We start from the raw sequence: 19,341 nt of genomic DNA, 5'->3' as shown, positions 1-19,341 counted from the left end.
CACCCCCTTATGTGAACCATATATCCAATGTTCAAACTCAAATATAATGCTGTGCAATCCTCAAATATTAAAGCATCTTAGTGACATACTAATCCTTACAGATATAAATATAAATAAATCGTGCAATATGTATAAATTGATAAGGTGCAAAAAATATAAATAAATAAAGTGCTTCTGTGCTCTGTACAATTATCCACTCTGGTTATCCACTCAACGTCCGGTGCATATACAACTTATAATGTCCCAGTGAAGTAACCACAACCATGCAGGGGAGCAGTGATGGTGGGTATCTCCTAGACATTCGTGCAAGGATGCCCGGAGTTAGAGCTTGTCAGATGTAGTTGATCTCTGTTACCGTATGGCAACCTGGATCATGCAACACTTGTTTAAATACTCCAGTATCTTGTCCACTCTCCTGGGTATCAAAACAGAAACAAGGGACTCCTCATGGTGTAGTATTTTCATAAATCAAATCCATTTATTAAAAAGATTAAAAACATCTAACCAACAATATATCAGTGCCCTATCGGCATCATATAGCTAGACAGCCGAATGCACTATTACCGGATGAAGGATGTATACCGAGCTCGTCAGGATACAAAGAGTTTGTTTCTTCCTGGAGTACGGTCCGACACCCGGCGTGCGTTCCACAGCCGATAACATGTCCCTTTCCTGGCAAAAATCTATTTCAGATATTCAGACATCCATTGAAAAACCAAGTGCTGAGCCAAGGACCTCCTCTCCTCTCCTGTCCTGTATGCAGAGATCTCCTCCTCCTCCTCCCCAGCAGACCCCCTATACATCCACCGATCTCCCGGTAGTAGAGATCCCGGCTCGGAGCACACAAAGAGCGGACAACTTCCACACACAACTTCTCTGAACACAACAGAAGTTGTGTGTGGAAGTTGTCCGTTGTTCTGTCTGCCTCGGGAACGATCAGCACCTGCTGATTGGCTCCCATTATAATTGGACCGGTCACTGGTGGTGCGCCTGCGTGCCCCAGTCCAGGAAGAGCGAAATCAGGTACAGGTATGAGATTTTGCACAGAGAAGCCGCCCCACTGCAGTAAATTTACATGGGGAGGTCCAGAAGAGGTTAAGCTAAAACACCTCCTGTGTGCAGCTCCCCCCTCAGCCCCCTAATACTTACCTGAGCCCCATCTCTATCCAGCGATGTTGTGCGAGAGTCTCGGCTGTCCGGGACCTTCCCTCCTCATTGGCTAAGACAGCAGCGGGGCACCATTTGTGTCTATCAAGGTCAGTGAGCCAATGAGGAGAGAGGGGGCGGAGTGGAGCTATGGCTCCGTCTCGGAATAGACACACAGAGCTGTGGCTCGGCTCAGGTGCCCCAATAACAAGCTGCTTGCTGTGGGGACACTTGGCAGGAGGGAGGGGCCAGGAGCTCCAGTAGACCCAAGAAGAGGAGGATCTGGGCTTCTCTGTGCAAAACCATTTCACAGAGCAGGTAGGTATAACATGTTTGTTATTTTTAACTAAAAAAAGAGACTTTAGGATCACTTTAAACATGTATTGCAATATGTGTGAACAAGAAACCCATTTTTTAGCTGCAAAGTTTGCGAAAAAGGGTTTATAGGAGTGTGCAAAGGGTTTATCCCATATTTCTAGGCTCTTCCAACAAGTACAAGACAAAAGATACGTAAGAGGCCTTACCTTGCTTTCCCACAAAAGCATAAAACAATTATCCTTAGTGGGCGGTGAACCATAGAATTTGTGTTTTTTATTATGTTCAAGCTTTATTCCCCAATGCTACTTTGATTCGATGGAGATAGAGTAGTAACGTATGTTGTGAAAGCTTGTCCTGCATAGTGTACTATTCATTTTTACCAAAAAATTATAATTGTTTGCCTTTATACCCATTATTTTTCTGATTTATATTAATATTTTCTGTCCTGCTCTAGGTAATGAACCAAACAGTGGTCACCTGGTTCATACTCCTGGGATTTCAGAATAGCCATAATGGCAAAGGTTTCCTTTTCCTAGGATCTCTTCTTCTTTATGTGTTCACCGTATCCGGCAACCTCCTGATCATCTCCCTGGTGGCCCTAAGTCAAAGTCTTAGCTCTCCTATGTACTTTTTCCTGAGCCACCTGTCATCTTGCGATCTTCTTCTCAGCTCTGTGATAGCCCCCTTGATGATGGACGTTATATTGGCGGCCAAAGCATCAATTTCTGTTTCGGGATGCATTAGCCAGTTTTTTTTGTTCGGAGTTCTGGCGACGACAGAATGTCTTCTTCTTGCAGTTATGTCTTATGACCGTTACATGGCCATATGCAACCCATTGCGGTACTCTTCGATCATGGATCTTCGAAGATGCATTCAGCTGGTTTTTTGGTCCTGGTTTATACCAATCTCTGTGATGTTGACTTTGGCTATTCAGATGGGTAGACTAGACTTCTGTGGTCCCAATGTTATTGACCATTTCTTCTGTGATTTGGCTCCTATTCTGCAGCTATCGTGTTCAGACACAACCATTCTGGAGGTTCAGGACTTTGTGGCAGGTCTTCCATTAACCTTTATCCCTTTAATGTACATCACTGCTACATATATTTCTATCTTTGCTAAAATACTCAGAATACCTACCACCAACGGCAGGTGGAAAGCCTTCTACACTTGTAGTTCCCACTTGACAGTTGTGTCTATCTATTATGGCACTCTAATTATTGTCTATCTATCGTTCTCTAAAGATCATCCATCAAACATTAACAAACTTCTTTCATTGCTATACACTGTGATCACACCATTGTTAAACCCTATTATTTATAGCTTCAGGAACCAGGATATCAGATTAGCTTTGTCCAAATTAGTAAACATCATCAAAAGCAAATACTAGGTAGGGATTATTGGACTAGCCTAGGTTCTCGATTCACGGGCTGGTTATTAAACCCACCGTAAAGCTTAAAAACTGTATAATCGGCAATGAATTGTCAAACAAAGGACTTGTATAGCTGGACAATGCCATGAAGGACTTGCACCAATTGGGGAAAAATTAACCACTTCAATACTGGGCACTTTTACCCCCTTCCTGCCCAGGCCAATTTTCAGCTTTCGGCGCTGTCGCACTTTGACAATTGTCATGCAACACTGTACCCATATGACATTTTTATCATTTTTTTACACAAATAGAGCTTTCTGTTGGTGGTAATTATCATCATTGTTTTTTTTTTTTTTTTTTTCTTCTAAATAAATGAAAAAGGCAAATATTTAAAAAAAAAATAAAAGTGTTTTTTATTTTTCTGTTATAAAATTTTGCAAATAAATAATCTTTTTCATACATTTAGATCAAACTGTATTCTGCTACATTTCTTTGGTGAAAATAACCAAAATTGGTGTTTATTATTTAGTCTGTAGGAAAGATATAGAGTCCACATACTATGGTATATACAGTATACCTGAAAATCCATTAATCCTGATGTACTGACACCCTATCTAATTTTTTTGAGACCTGAATACTGCCAGAACAGTACAAATACCCCCCAAATGACCTTAGTATTTTTTTTTTACATTTCTTTTCACATACTATGACGAGAGCAATGCAGTGTTACCATAATAACACTGTACCACTCTGGGAAGTTGATCAGGATTTTCTTTTTTACATGTAGCACTGCCCCCTAAAGGACTGCTGACAATTACACTTTCTGGATTCCCCTGGGTTACCCTTAGCAATTGGCAGCAGACAGGGGTGGACTGACAACTCATGGGGCCCCCGGGCAATCAGAGATCATGGGGCCCCCTGTGTCCACACTCAAGCCACACAAAGCACCAACTACAAATTGCAGCTCAGCCACATAGAGTGGGCATTTAAAATATCTACCACAGCATAGCCTGCATGGAAGTTCCTGGTTTCTTTCTGTAGTGTGTAGCCTCCCATGGGGCCCCCTACTGGCCCTGGGCCCCCGGGCAGTGCCCTAATCCCTGAATGGTGAGTCCGCCCCTGGCAGTAGATAAACAGCAGTGAAAGTTCTAGGCTCAGTCAATAATCAATCCAGGGGATGTTGGTTTTGTGGTTTTATTGAGAACTTGGATAGAAGAAGGAATGAGTGGGATACTCCAACTGACAACTATTCACAATGGTGAGGACAACTGACTTTAGAATGCGGCAAAGCCGCTGCTTCACCCTGCCACTGAAGTGAAGATAGATCAAATGTTCTTTCTTGAATTACTCTTCAGGGTTCTAACTTGGCACCCCCTTTCTCACTTGCTGTGTGTGCTGACAACCCATCCACTGATTCTCCACTGGAGTGGTCCCCTTCCTGGGCAGACCCCCGGCAAGCTTCCCAGTACTCACAGACACTGGTTTTCCCAAGGTTGCTCTGCCTCCAACTCCACTAGTCAGCTTTCATGGACCTCCTGGCTCAGCTCCACACTCCTGGCTCACAAGGCCAACCACCTGTGACCACCATCCACAGCAGCAGAAGGAGAGACCAATGTCACCCTCCTTCTGGGACCTGGCTTCCCGCCCAAAGACACCCTACCACATGTGCCCTTGGCCTTTATAGCCTATCCCATGATGCACCACTCAGCTGTGACAACCCACTGAGATAGCCACAAAAGCCTGTGTGTCACTGGCTGGGTTTCCTCCACTGTCCAACAAGCCTCCCTATTGGACACATTGGGGACATTCCCTCAGTCCAGACGAATAACACATGGACACAGGCAAAAGGCCTAACTAATGATCAGGCTCCCCTGATAAGCAGAAGGAGATACTAGGCTTTACCTACCTAGCACCTACCTAGGAGGGTGCTACATACATACTATGTTTGCCCTAAAGCAGTGAATTTCAATGCTTTAGGCAAATATTGTTACTGAATGAAAGTTTGTAGACCAGGGCTTGACAAATATGCTTTGAATCTAGGAGCCAGATCAAAAAAAGTTATGAGCCAATTTTTTTTTAACAAACAAATCTTACGACTGGACCATGCAACATGTTCCCGAAGGTAAACATATCCTTAACTCTCTCACAGCCAGAGTTGTTTTTGTGTTTTTTTTTGTACACGTTTAAGAAATCATTTTAGGCCTAAAGATTACATAAAGCTCCCCCCCCCCCCCCTCAAACATGATATATTTTCTGAAGACAGACACCCTAGGAATTAAAATAGAGGTAGTTCCAATTTTTTATGCACCATGATGTTACTGCAAAGTCTAGTAAACACAAGATTTCGGTAAAAAAAAACACACTAAAAGTCAATTTTAGGGACCACAAAAATGCAATAAATTACCAAATTTGTTTGTAAAATATAAAAGCCGAGGTTGTACCAAGTAAAAAGATACCCAACATTGCAAACCTTAAACCGGTCAGTACCCTATATTTTCTTTAAAAGCGCCCTATAAGTCATCAGTTTAGCGTTAGGAAGGAGATCTGGTGCTAGAATTATTGCTCTCAATTATTGCGCAGTGATATGTAATCTGTGTAGCGCAATCAACTTTTTCAGGCGTAGGTGCCACATTGTGTGCATTTACATTTGTATGTGCATATATGTGGGGGGGTCTCCATTTTTTTTTGTTTGGGGGGGGGGGGGGGTTTATGTGCTTGGATGTAACTTTACTTTTTTACAATTAAAACATTTATTTATTTACTAAACTTTTTTTTCATCACACTGAGATGTTTTAGGTGACAGGTTCTCTGACACCCTGCATGTCTCTCCTGTGCTCCACTGAATGAAATGCAAAGCACATTGCACTGCATTACATTCTTTCCTGGCCTTGATGCCCAGGAAACCTGTCAATGGGGACCCGGAATTGACGTCACACGTCACTTCCAGGTCAACAACTGCAAGTGGAGAAGAGCGGACGTGTGTCTCCCTCCCCCATTCCCTCTACCCAGCAGCACCTGTTATGCCGGTCCTGGGCCCACAGATGGTCAAGTGGAGCCTGGGATACATAGTGGCGGGGGAGGTTGCACTTGTAGGGTGTGGGGTGCATTCAGGCGCAAGGTCAAAACTTCTGGTCGCCATGTCGAAACTTCTGGTCGCCAAGTCGACCTGGCACCTGGGTTTTGTTGATCCCTGGTGTAGACACTGTCTATTGTTGTGATTAGCTGTGATTGGCCATAGCTAATCACATGGTACAAATGGGCTGTGATTGACCCTGTCTGTACCATGTGATCACTGTGACTAATCACAGCTAGCATCACAATTGTATACAATAAATGGCATGAAAAGAAGTCATCCATTGTTTACAACTGTCATGTAGTCTGCTGTGATTGGTCACAGGGATCACATGGTACCATCAGCGAGCCAGCACACTGATCAGTCATCCGTTGTGTCTGGTGGTCTGGAGAAGTCATGCAAGACACGTTCTCAGATGATGCCCTCTCAGAATAATAGGGTTCCCGTCCGACCATCATTTGACAATGATGCGAGTGGGAAGCAGTAAAATAACTTACAGCAGACAGGGGGTCCTCATGTTTGTGCAACTTCAAATGCAGCACAACTCCTGTATTAAAATTGCTTTAAATAGTCAAAACAGAGTGCACAAAATACAACCTCACATTCCAGAGACAAGACAGTTTTTATCTTGAAATCAATTTAGAGACAATAGCCACAAATATACAGTAGTACAGTGGCTGGAGATGATGTAGGCAGCATGATTGGGTTGCAATGTACCTGGGAGGAATAATACCTTTTTTTATTAAGAAATAAAAATTAGAGTGTATTGTTTTATTTCAGAAACAACATCCAGAAATATTGTACAAACTTTCAAAATGTATGATTTGCACTTTACAGTGCTGGAGCACCAGAATAGGGCAGGAGAGGCCACAGGAACTGGTGATAACAGGTCAGCAGTCATGGCAGGAGGGTTTAATGCTGGCAAGCCAGTAGATGTGGCAGGAGATGGTAATGGTGGCAGGTTAGTAAAGGTTGTAGGAGATGGTAATGGGGGCAAGAGCCTATAATGGTGGCAGGCCAGTAGAGGAGGCAGGAGATGGTAATGGTAGCAAGCCAGTAGAGGTGGCAGGAAATGGCAATGGTGGCAGGTTAGTAGAGGTTGCAGGAGATGGTAATGGGGGCAGGAGACCATAATGGTGGCAGGCCAGCAACATTGTCAGAAGATGGTAATGATGGCAAGCCAGCAGACTTGGCAAGAGTTGATAATGGGTAGCAGGCCAGCAGAGTTGGCAGGAGCTAGTAATGGTGGCATGTTGGTGGCAGTGGCAAGAGGTAATGGTGGCAGGAGGAGATAATAGTAATAGGCTAAAATCCATTAAAAAGATATTAAAGAAGTTCCACCCTTGTACAAAAAACATTAGTATACCCAAGGTCAACTGCTTGTCAAAAGGACTAAGGGCACCTAACGTGGAAGCCTGCGGTTCATAAAAGGTTTAGGCATCCACTATTAGAGGAAGAACCAATGCCGAGGGGATAACCATCATACTGTTCAAAAGCCAGACCACATGTATGCTGACCAAAAAAAAAGGGGAAAGGTCTTATTGTATGTGTGTCATATGATCTTATGCTTCAGTGTCCTTTTCAATATACCTTTTTAATTAATGAGTAATAAAATTTTAGTTTTTTTCTTTTGACTTTCAGAGGCATATATAAAGTCTTATTCATTTACATACTATAAATATATATAGTAGGCTAGTAGCAGTGGCAGAAAATGGTTATGGTACCATGCCACCAGTGGTGAAAAAAACTGGTAATGGTATTGGGCCTGTAGCCTGTAGCGGTGGCAGGAGCTGGTAATGGTGGCAGGCCAGCAGCAGTTGTAGAAATTAGCAGTGGTGGCAGAAACCTATAATAGTGGCAGGTCAGCAGACATGACAGAGTTTGTAATGGTGGCAGGCCATCAACATTTTAAGGAGCTAGTAATGGTGGAAAGAATACATAATGGTAGTATGTCAGCTGAAGTGGCAAGATCTAGTAATGGCGGCAGAGCAGCAAAAATAACAGGAGAAGGTAATGAACATTGGAAGGCCAGCAGCATTGGCAGAAGCTGGTGATGGAGACAGGTCAGTACAGGCATCACAAGCTAAAAATGGTAGCAGGCAAGCAGTGGTTGCAGAAGATGATAATGGTGGTAGGCTGGTGGAAGTGGAAGGAGATAGTAATGGTGGCAGGCAAGCAGTGGCTGCAGAAGATGATAGAGATGCAGAAGATAATAATGGTGGTAGGTTGGTGGAAGTGGAAGGAGATAGTAATGGTGGCAGGAAAGCAGTGGCTGCAGAAGATGATAGAGATGCAGAAGATAATAATGGTGGTAGGTTGGTGGAAGTGGAAGGAGATAGTAATGGTGGCAGGAAAGCAGTGGCTGCAGAAGATGATAGAGATGCAGAAGATAATAATGGTGGTAGGTTGGTGGAAGTGGAAGGAGATAGTAATGGTGGCAGGAAAGCAGTGGCTGCAGAAGATGATAGAGATGCAGAAGATAATAATGGTGGTAGGTTGGTGGAAGTGGAAGGAGATAGTAATGGTGGCAGGAAAGCAGTGGCTGCAGAAGATGATAGAGATGCAGAAGATAATAATGGTGGTAGGTTGGTGGAAGTGGAAGGAGATAGTAATGGTGGCAGGAAAGCAGTGGCTGCAGAAGATGATAGAGATGCAGAAGATAATAATGGTGGTAGGTTGGTGGAAGTGGAAGGAGATAGTAATGGTGGCAGGAAAGCAGTGGCTGCAGAAGATGATAGAGATGCAGAAGATAATAATGGTGGTAGGTTGGTGGAAGTGGAAGGAGATAGTAATGGTGGCAGGAAAGCAGTGGCTGCAGAAGATGATAGAGATGCAGAAGATAATAATGGTGGTAGGTTGGTGGAAGTGGAAGGAGATAGTAATGGTGGCAGGAAAGCAGTGGCTGCAGAAGATGATAGAGATGCAGAAGATAATAATGGTGGTAGGTTGGTGGAAGTGGAAGGAGATAGTAATGGTGGCAGGAAAGCAGTGGCTGCAGAAGATGATAGAGATGCAGAAGATAATAATGGTGGTAGGTTGGTGGAAGTGGAAGGAGATAGTAATGGTGGCAGGAAAGCAGTGGCTGCAGAAGATGATAGAGATGCAGAAGATGATAATGGTGGTAGGCTGGTGGAAGTGGAAGGAGATGGTAATGGTGGCAGGCAAGCAGAGGTGAAATGAACTGTTAATGGTGGTAAGGGCTACTAATGGTGGCAGGCCAGCCGAGGTGGCAGAAGCTAGTAATAGTGGCAAGACAGCAGCAGTGGCTGGAGATGGTATTAGTTGTTTAGCTGACAGAGGTGGGAAATGCTGGTAATGGTGGCAGGACAGTAGTGATGGAAAGAGCAGGTGATGATGGCAGGCCAGCATAGATAGCAGGAGCTGGTAATGGTGGCAGGACAGTAGTGATAGAAAGAGCAGGTGATGATGGCAGGCCAGCATAGATAGCAGGAGCTGGTAATGGTGACAGGACAGTAGTGATAGAAAGAGCAGGTGATGATGGCAGGCCAGCATAGATAGCAGGAGCTGGTAATGGTGGCAGGACAGTAGTGATGGAAAGAGCAGGTGATGATGGCAGTCCAGCATAGATAGCAGCAGCTAGTAATGGTGGTAGGAGCCTGTTAATGTTGGCAGGACAGCAAGGGTGGCAGGGGATGGTAATTATTCACAAATACTTAGTTGTTAGCATCATCTTCAGTTTTTTTTTTTTTTTACTGGTTTATATTTAATAAAGTGCACAGCTCAACTGTGCTGGGGATAAACAGATTCTTCTCTCGGTCACAAAAATGCACTAAATGCCCTCTCCAACATATTGTGCAAGCTCCAGCCAGTGGTCCAGCCTGGGTACCAAAAAGTCCATGGGGTCTTCCGTGTAAAGAGTGTCCACATTCCACCCTTGACCCCAAGTAATCTATGAACATATGGTTTAGGAGCTTCCTGTGACTGCTGCCAACAGCCAGGCATGTCTAATGTGTTTTTAAATATGACCTAAAAGCATCGCTCAGGCAGCCACCAGCACTGCTGCTCCTCTTTTCAGCAATGTGAGGATCAGAGGCACATCGAAGGGGCATGGGAGGGGAACCTGCCACTATCTAGGAATGTGTCTATAGGTTCTTCAGCAGCACTATTTTTAAGTGGCACAATTTTGCTCTTTTTGAGATGGCAACATGCCTTCTTCCATTTATATCTGGGATTCAAAAGGGTGACCAAAGAGCATTGGTCCCTTTCCTTTATGGTTCAAATCCTGGAGTCTTAGTGTAGGCAATTCAGCATGAATTAGCTCATTCACCCAAAATTTCTTACAGCAGAGGACCCCAAGTCCTCAATTTTGCCGGAGTCAACAGTGTTCTCAACCATCTCACCGAACTCCCAGAGTTTGGGAGGAATAAAGTGCTCATCTAGAACCCAGATCCATTTTCTTCACCTCCTCACCAATGCCACCCTAACCTTCCTCCTCCTAATATGCCTCCTGATGCGCTCTCTGCCTCACAAGGATGAAGCCAGACCAGGTTCTGATATGCATTTAGGGGGAATGCCCTGCTGAAAACAAAAAACAGTTTGGAGCCTGGCTGGCCTACCCCCTACTGAACCATACCATGTAACATGCCCTCATCATAGAAAGGGCACCTTGCCACGGGGAGCCTCCTGTCAAAGCACCTTGCCCCCATAACCTCTCTTCCCAACAATCCTGGCCCAGGGGTTGTGTGGATCTGTCAAGGAATACAAAGCTTATTATGAAAGGGGGAGAGAATCTGCGCTAGGATAGGTAAACACAAGTGTTGGCTGCAGCCTACCTCCTAAATATAGTCCAAGAGGATATACAGTGCCTTGCGAAAGTATTCAGAACTCTTGAACTTTGCGACCTTTTGCCACATTTCAGGCTTCAAACATAAAGATATAAAACTGTAATTTTTTGTGAAGAATCAATAACAAGTGGGACACAATCATGAAGTGGAACAAAATTTATTGGATATTTCAAACTTTTGAAATTGTTTGTCCAATGTTGACCTAAATGACTAATGATGATAAATAGAATCCACCTCTGTGAAATCAAGTCTCCGTATAAATGCACCTGCACTGTGATAGTCTCAGAGGTCCATTTAAAGCGCAGAGAGCATCATGAAGAACAAGGAACACACCAGGCAGGTCCGAGATACTGTTGTGGAGAAGTTTAAAGCTGGATTTGGATACAAAAAGATTTCCCAAGCTTTAAACATCCCAAGGAGCACTGTGCAAGCGATAATATTGAAATGGAAGGAGTATCAGACCACTGCAAATCTATGAAGACCTGGCCGTCCCTCTAAACTTTCAGCTCATACAAGGAGAAGACTGATCAGAGATGCAGCCAAGAGGCCCATGATCACTCTGGATGAACTGCAGAGATCTACAGCTGAGGTGGGAGACTCTGTCCATAGGACAACAATCAGTAGTATACTGCACAAATCTGGCCTTTATGGAAGAGTGGCAAGAAGAAAGCCATTTCTTAAAGATATCCATAAAAAGTGTCGTTTAAAGTTTGCCACAAGCCACCTGGGAGACACCAAACATCTGGAAGAAGGTGCTCTGGTCAGATGAAACCAAAATCAAACTTTTTGGCAACAATGCAAAATGTTATGTTTTGCGTAAAAGCAACACAGCTCATCACCCTGAACACACCATCCCCACTGTCAAACATGGTGGTGGCAGCATCATAGTTTGGGCCTGCTTTTCTTCAGCAGGGATAGGGAAGATGGTTAAAATTGATGGGAAGATGGATGGAGCCAAATACAGGACCATTCTGGAAGAAAACCTGATGGAGTCTGCAAAAGACCTGAGACTGGGATGGAGATTTGTCTTCCAACAAGACAATGATCCAAAACATAAAGCAAAATCTACAATGGAATGGTTCACAAATAAACATATCCAGGTGTTAGAATGGCCAAGTCAAAGTCCAGACCTGAATCCAATTGAGAATCTGTGGAAAGAACTGAAAACTGCTGTTCACAAACGCTCTCCATCCAACCTCACTGAGCTCGAGCTGTTTTGCAAGGAGGAATGGGCAAAAATTTCAGTCTCTCGATGTGCAAAACTGATAGAGACATACCCCAAGTGACTTACAGCTGTAATGGCAGCAAAAGGTGGCGCTACAAAGTATTAACTTAAGGGGACTGAATAATTGTGCACGCCCAATTTTTTAGTTTTTTATTTGTTAAAAAAGTTTGAAATATCCAATACATTTCGTTCCACTTCATGATTGTGTCCCACTTGTTGATTCTTCACAAAAAATTACAGTTTTATATCTTTATGTTTGAAGCCTGAAATATGGCAAAAGGTCGCAAAGTTCAAGGGGGCCGAATACTTTCGCAAGGCACTGTATATTAGAAAAGGGTTTGAGGGGGGAGGTAAATGGTGCTCTCCACTAAGAACAGAGAGAAAAGGGCCCAAACAAGGGTACACCTCTGTACCGTGTCAATACAATTAATAAATAGTAAACTTGCAGATCATTTCACCAAATAACGAAAAGCACAGTTGTGTACAAATAAATAAAACAAAGTGAGAAAATAAATAAATTTGGGTGACTTGAATATAAAATGACTAGATGATAAAAATCAAAGGTAATTCATATAGCTCATTAAAGTGACCCAGTGCAGCAATAGATGGATGAGTAAATAAATGAATAAATAAATAAACATGTCTGGGTCTATTAAAGGATCAATAATCAAAGGTGACTTAGTTCAAGTAGTGACATTGAAGAACAAATATGAATGTCCACATAAGTGTATAAATAAATTCAGTGCAAATGTCCAACAATTAAATCACGTCTAAAGTGACTCTGTGCCGTAGGAGAGTCCAGAAAGTTGCTTGTGTCCAAATCTTTTTGATTCTCCAGGTGTATGGGTAGAAATAATAATTCAGTGCAAAGTTCAATAATCAAATCTCATGTAAAGTGACTCTTTGCCGTAAAGGAGTCTAAAAAAGTGCTGGTGTCAAATTCTTGTGTTTCTCCAAGTGTTGCCGGTGTGATGGATCACTGATGCTCCCCTCACTCCCAGGACCGCACTTACCAGAAGTATTGAGTGTAATAAATGAATCGGCGCTAATCTTTCACAAATATGAGTCTCCTAAATATCAAGAATGCCAATAATAACACATAAAAATAATGCATACAATGATAAAAATCCCATGAGTGATATAAAAGTAGAAGAAAGTTCACCAATAAATATATTAAAAAAGATTAAAAAAACATGAGGATACCAGTAGAAGGTAATGGTACGGCTAAAAGTGCAACGCGTCGGATGGAGTCCCGTCCCCTGAACTATTGACTATCTGGCTTTTTCTGTCTGATGGTCTTTGGGGTGGTACCCCCAAGCTTCCCCTTCCTAATTCTTGGGGGGGGGGGGGGCTGTGAATATGGGCTATTTGATTTATCCAGTGTGATTGTATTCTATGTCAGATATCTCCATTGATTGGAGGTTTTTAATTTGCATTCAATAAAATAATTATGTTTTACACAGTTGTGATTTATTAGTAGATAACGGGGGAGTTCAATACCTATAAAGTCCCGGATTCCCTTCCTACCATTGTTTTTTCGACAATATTAGCCACTGTGGCGCTATATTATGAACTGATGAGAAAAGGTGGGGAGCAAGAACCATGGGTAGAGTGAAGATGGGAGAGCACAACTATGATGGTATATAGGTAATAAAGTCTTACGACAATAATCAGTCCAGTGTAAAAAAACTGGGCAATTTGTGGTCTTCTTGTCTGAAATGTGGGTAATCAGCTTTACATCAGGATTCAACATCCACCATAAGCCACCTTGGGAAGTTCGGAATCACAGCAATAGATATGAAATGGAGAGCGCAAACCAGATGTCAGCAAAAAATGTACACTTTACTGAATATAAAAATGTAAATGTGGCCAAACAACGGACATTGAAATTGCTCTGGAAGAGGGAAGGTAGAAGAGCTGAACCTTAACTTAAACATCAAGGATTCTCTCTTTTTTTTTTTTTTTTTTTACAGTTTTAGGATAAATGACTCCACAGTGCCTGCAGCTACAGAGGTTGCTTGTTTAAAATAGGTAAACCACACTAGACTGTCTGTAGCCTGGCCATATGATCCCTTTAGGGTAAATTCTGCAATAATGACAAAAATATGAAAAAGATTATGCTGTACCTGTAACTATGGAGTTTGGGAATAAGGGTTTTTGTGGTTTAAGCTGCCACCAACCTACCACTGAGGTAGTATGTGAATAAGGTTTAAAGGTTTGTTGGTAAACGGCGCTACCACTATTTTTCCAGCTTAATGGTCATAAAGCCATAAAATCCTCATAAAATGCTAGACACAAACTGTGCCTAATATTAAGAGAACCTAAAATCACATCACATCACGGGCTCACAGCTATTTCCAGAGCTGGATCTGCGAGCCTAATAAATTTATTCACCATACGGCAGTCTCAGCACTGGTTATTTAAGCACTTTTATCGAAGCACTCAATAATTTTAGGCACCACCAAGTCACTAAGCATACCGTGTGACTTAATTTTAAGGTATCACTTCCTTTTTTAACAATATCCAGCACGCTGTCACTTTATATTTATATTTCAAAAATGTATTCCCAAACACATGGACTGGTCCCTTAGCCCCATGAGGACCATATCATATTGTGTTTAAGCATCTTCCCCACAAAGCACCAGAATTTTATATCCACCACTGAATACCTTTCACGCAGCACTGTGCACTTTTTTCAGACCCAACACTACCAAATTGGCTCTTATGTGATTTTAGGTTCTCTTAATATTAGGCACAGTTTGTGTCTAGCATTTTATGAGGATTTTATGGTTTTATGACCATTAACCGCTTGCCGACCGCCGCAAGTAGATTTACTGCGGCGGTCAGCCCCTGCCAGGCAGAGTGACGTTAATTAACATCACTAGCCTGGGAGGGTCTGGGGAGCGAGCGCACGGAGGCGCGCTCCCGCTCCCGCGCGGTCACGGACCCCCCCGCGCGTGTGACCAGCGGACCCGATGTCCGCCGGCCACTCGGCGATCGTCGGGGGAGAGGGAGAATGTCAGGCAGCTTGTGTAAACAAGCTGCCTGTCATTCTCCTCGCTGTAAAGACACTGATCACATGGATCTAGTATGTAGATCCGTTGATCAGTGTCCTTACAGCTAGAGCCACAGCCAATCACAGTAGAAACCACGCCCCTAGGGACACACACAGCCCCTCCCTCCCAAATAAAGTTAACCCCTTCACTGCCAGTGTATTTTTACAGTAACAGTGCATATGTATAGCACTGATTACTGTATAAATGTCACTGGTAACCCCAAAAGTGTAAAAAATGTCAGTCAAGGGTCCGATCTGTCCGCCGCAATGTCGCAGTACCGCAAAAAAAAATCGCAGATCGCCGCCATTACGCGTTAAAAACAACAAAAATGACAAAAATCTTTCCCTTTGTTAGTAAACGCGATAACTTTTGTGCAAACCAATCAAAATACGCTTTTTGCGATTTTTTTTACCAAACATAGGTAGGATAAAACAAATTGGCCAAAAATTTTAAAAAATTTTGATTTTTACATTTTTTTTGGGGAATTTCATATAAAAAAATGTGAAAAATATTGCTATTTTTGCAAAATTGTCGCTCTTTTTTTGTTTATAGCGCGTGATCAAAAAATCGCAGAGGTGATCAAATACCACCAAAAGAAAGCTCTGTTTGTGGGAAAAAAAGGATGTCAAATTCGTTTAGGTACAGCGTCGCACGACCGCGCAATTGTCCGTTAAATTCACGCAGTGCCGAATCGCAAAATACCCCCTGGTCTTTTAGCAGGAAAATCTTCCGGGGCTTAAGTGGTTAAGCTGGAAAAATAGTGGTAGCGTAGTTTACCAACAAACCTTTAAACCTTAATGACAAAAATATGCTTACTAAAACTATAGTATACATTTTACTTAGTTCATGTGCCGAAGATGAGTGTGCTGCTAGGAGGAGATGCCAAAGTGATAGGGGGATAAGCTCATCACTGTTCTGCTTCTCTTCCTAATGTCCAGTTTCAGGCTGGGTACCATTGCAGGACAACCTAGGCTTAGAGGAAGTGAGTTAAATGATACTGGTTGTAAGACTGAGGACATCTAGTGACAGAAGAAAGCACTGCAGGGCACTTTTCTGGAGTGAAGCTGAATATTGCATCAAAGCTGGTTTATTTAGTTTATCCTTCATAGGATTATTTATTTCCATCTTCCTTTTTATGGGTGACATTCTACTTTAACCTAAAGCAAGATCATTGCATAGTTAACTGGGAAAAAGGTTCAGGTGATGTTTACAGTAATGAAAATTGTTATTTTTGCCTTGAACATTCATTTTAATAAATTTAATTGGCTCAAAGGAATATTCAAAGCCCCAGATGCCTCAGGTGGTGATCCCTGGAGGACTTCAAACTCATGTCGTAGCAGTGCATAAAAATGATAAATTCTCACCGTAAATCAGCAGCTCTTCGTTCTATATTGAGCTGTGAGAGCTGAAATGTGCTCTGTGCATGTTTGCTGATTTTTTTTCTACAGATTTCTGGCAAGTAATTAAACAGCTTTAGTAGTTGGGAGGTTAGACTACCACAGGTAAGTAACTACATAGCTAAATAAAAGATGAAAAAGACTTTGAACTGCTTTTAGTAGCTTTTAAATTTATACTTTTCACTTTCCTAAGTCATTCTACCCTATTAAATAAAAGAGATAGTTGGAAAGAATACAGGATGTGCCTCAACTCTTATTAGACATGTAAGAATTTACAGTATGTGGAGACTATAGTATTTTTATTTCATATCTGATAATTCTGGGAGATGTGCAACCTGAAAGCCCAGAAGATATGACTCACACCAGTCGTGAACATACCAATGGAGCAACACAAATGTAGATAGATGGAACAAAGGGGAGAGAAGGGGGAAATCCCCACTGATAAGGATAGCACCGTCAAACTGAAACCACTCTGACAAAAAGCTTAGTTGTAAAATAAAATACCATCTTGTACTGTATATTGATGTACAGTATACAGTAGAGGGTACATACAATACAGTACAGCATTCCTTGGACCCCATTGTATCCCTTAGGCAGGCCATAGGTGATAGGATTTTCTTTGCCAGGTGGGGGTCGGGAAGGCGTCCCAGCCGAGTGAACACAGTGAATATTATATATAGCCACTGCCAATAATCAAGTCCCGAAATGTCCAACAGGCTGGTTGTACCCAAGTCAATTGTTGGATCAACCATCGGGTACCATCAGACTGCTCATACATGGTTTTAATCTCGGCCGGCCCTGCTGAACCACCCGAGACTCGAACCATCTACGGCCGGCTTTAGATTGTAGTATACAGTTTACCTATTACCTGAACATGAAACCTTCTCTACACCAACAGTGTAGAAAGCAGACATCGTCTGCACCCAAATTACTCCCTCATTGTGTATTATACAATGTAAAGAACAGACATCCCCTGCACCCCATTGGCTACCACATTGTGTATTATACAGTGTACTAAACAGACATCCCCTGCACCCCATTGGCTACCACATTGCGTATTATACAGTGTACTAAACAGACATCCCCTGTACCCCATTGGCTACCACATTGTGTATTATACAGTGTACTAAACAGACATCCCCTGCACCCCATTGTCTTATGTATATTGTTTTTTTTTTTTTATGTGACCTTTTTTTTTTTTTTTTAGGTTCAATTATTTTTTTATGCACGATTCCCCTTTAAAAGAAAGTGGGCTTTTGTTACAGGGACAGATTTGTTGTGGATTTTTTAATTTTTGTGTTAATCTCTTTTAATTTTGGGGTATTTAACCACTTCAGTACCAAATTGTTTTACACCCTCTTCCTGCCCAGGCCATTTTTTTCAAATTGAAGTATTGTCACATTTTGAATGACAATTACTCAGTCATACAACACTGTACCTGTAATTAGTTTGTTCTCATTTTTTTTTTAGACAGATAGAGCTTTCTTTTGGTGGTATTTCATCACTACTGGGTGTTCTTTTTTTTTTTAGTTTTTAAATAAAGGGGGGGAAAAATGTTGTCTTTTTTTTTTTTTACAAATAAATAATCTTTCCTCATAATTTAGACCAAAATGTATTCTGCTACATTTCTTGGGTAAAATAACTAAAATAAGTGTATATTATTTAGTCTGTGTGAACGGTATAGAGTCTACAAACTATGGGATATGTATCTAAAAACTGATCAATCCTGATGTACTGACTGCCTCATTTCCTAAAACCCTAAAATGTCAGGACAGTACAAATACCCCCCCCCCCCTCCTCCAAATAACCCAAATTTGGAAAGTAGACAGCTCGGGGAATTTAGTAAGAGGCATGGTGAGTTTTTTTAAGTTTTATTTTGTTTAACAAATTTTTAGAAAATGTAAGAAATTAAATAAAATGTGTTTTTCCCACTTAGTTGTCTTTTTTTTTTTTTTTAACAAGACACTTAATTGTCATTTTAACAACTTATTTTTTACAAACAGCATAGGCATACTTGCTATGCCTCCTACAGCCTAAATGCATAGAGGGTCCCAAAATCAAAAGAGCACCCTTGGGTTTTCAAGGAGCATGAATTACACATCTAGTTTCCTGACTACCTGTTACAATTTTGGAGGCTCTGGAGCACCAGGACAGTAGAAACACCCACAAAACAACAACATTTTGGAAACCAAACACTTCAAGGTATTTTTAAGAGACAAATGAGTCTTTTATTAATGATTTTGCCACAAGTTTTTGGAAAAAGCAGGAAAGAAAATGTATTTTTTACACAAAGTTGTCAATTAATACAATATTTCTAACGCACATAAAAATGGGGGAAAAAAGGATAAGTGGGACCTCAAGCTCCCAAAATGTAGAGGCTCTCACAGGGATTAAGGGAATGGAGAATGGGAAATGTTCTGGATTTTAGGGTACCAATACCTATCAATTTACATAAAGGAAATATTTTTTATAAAAAATAACTTTATTGAATATGTATAAAATTCACAAATATAATACATTGCAACAATGTGACAGAAATGACAGACAATTGGCACAACCAGTGCCGACTAAAAGTTATAAATTCAGGATGTGGAGGAAGAACTAAATATCTCCACAGTTCCTCTACATGTTTCGCAGACTAGGCCGCTTCTTCAGGAGAATATAATACATTTTTATACAAAGATCTAAAAAATTAAACAAAAGTAAATCAATACATATCATATATCACCATAGTATGGGAAATTTTACAATGTGTATGGGGAGAGGCAGAGACCTTACCTATGGTCACGGTAAAGCAGGAAGGCCCAGGAAGGGAACAGAACCATCAACACTCTCACCGGCGAGTATGGGAGACCTTAATTATAATATATACTATTATACGAGTTGAAAAAATTAATTTTGTAGGATGAATTGTCAAAGTGTATGAAAAATGAAGAGGGGACAGAAGGAAGG

The 19,341-nt window shown here is 41.7% G+C and overlaps 1 protein-coding gene across 1 annotated transcript; it reads left to right on the top strand.

The window, feature by feature from the left end:
* Positions 1–1,921: 1,921 nt before the first annotated feature.
* Positions 1,922–2,851, top strand: LOC309553005 (olfactory receptor 11L1-like; the record flags this gene model as incomplete). Its single annotated transcript, XM_082253908.1, has 1 exon — positions 1,922–2,851. One exon carries the CDS (start codon positions 1,922–1,924, stop codon positions 2,849–2,851), a length of 930 nt encoding a protein of 309 aa, XP_082110034.1.
* Between the last annotated feature and the right edge of the window lie 16,490 nt (positions 2,852–19,341).

This window comes from Pelophylax lessonae, assembly GCF_965119305.1.
Source record: "Pelophylax lessonae genome assembly, chromosome: 4".
NCBI classification, from domain to species: Eukaryota; Metazoa; Chordata; class Amphibia; order Anura; family Ranidae; genus Pelophylax; species Pelophylax lessonae.
This window is presented reverse-complemented; position numbering and strand designations above follow the sequence as displayed.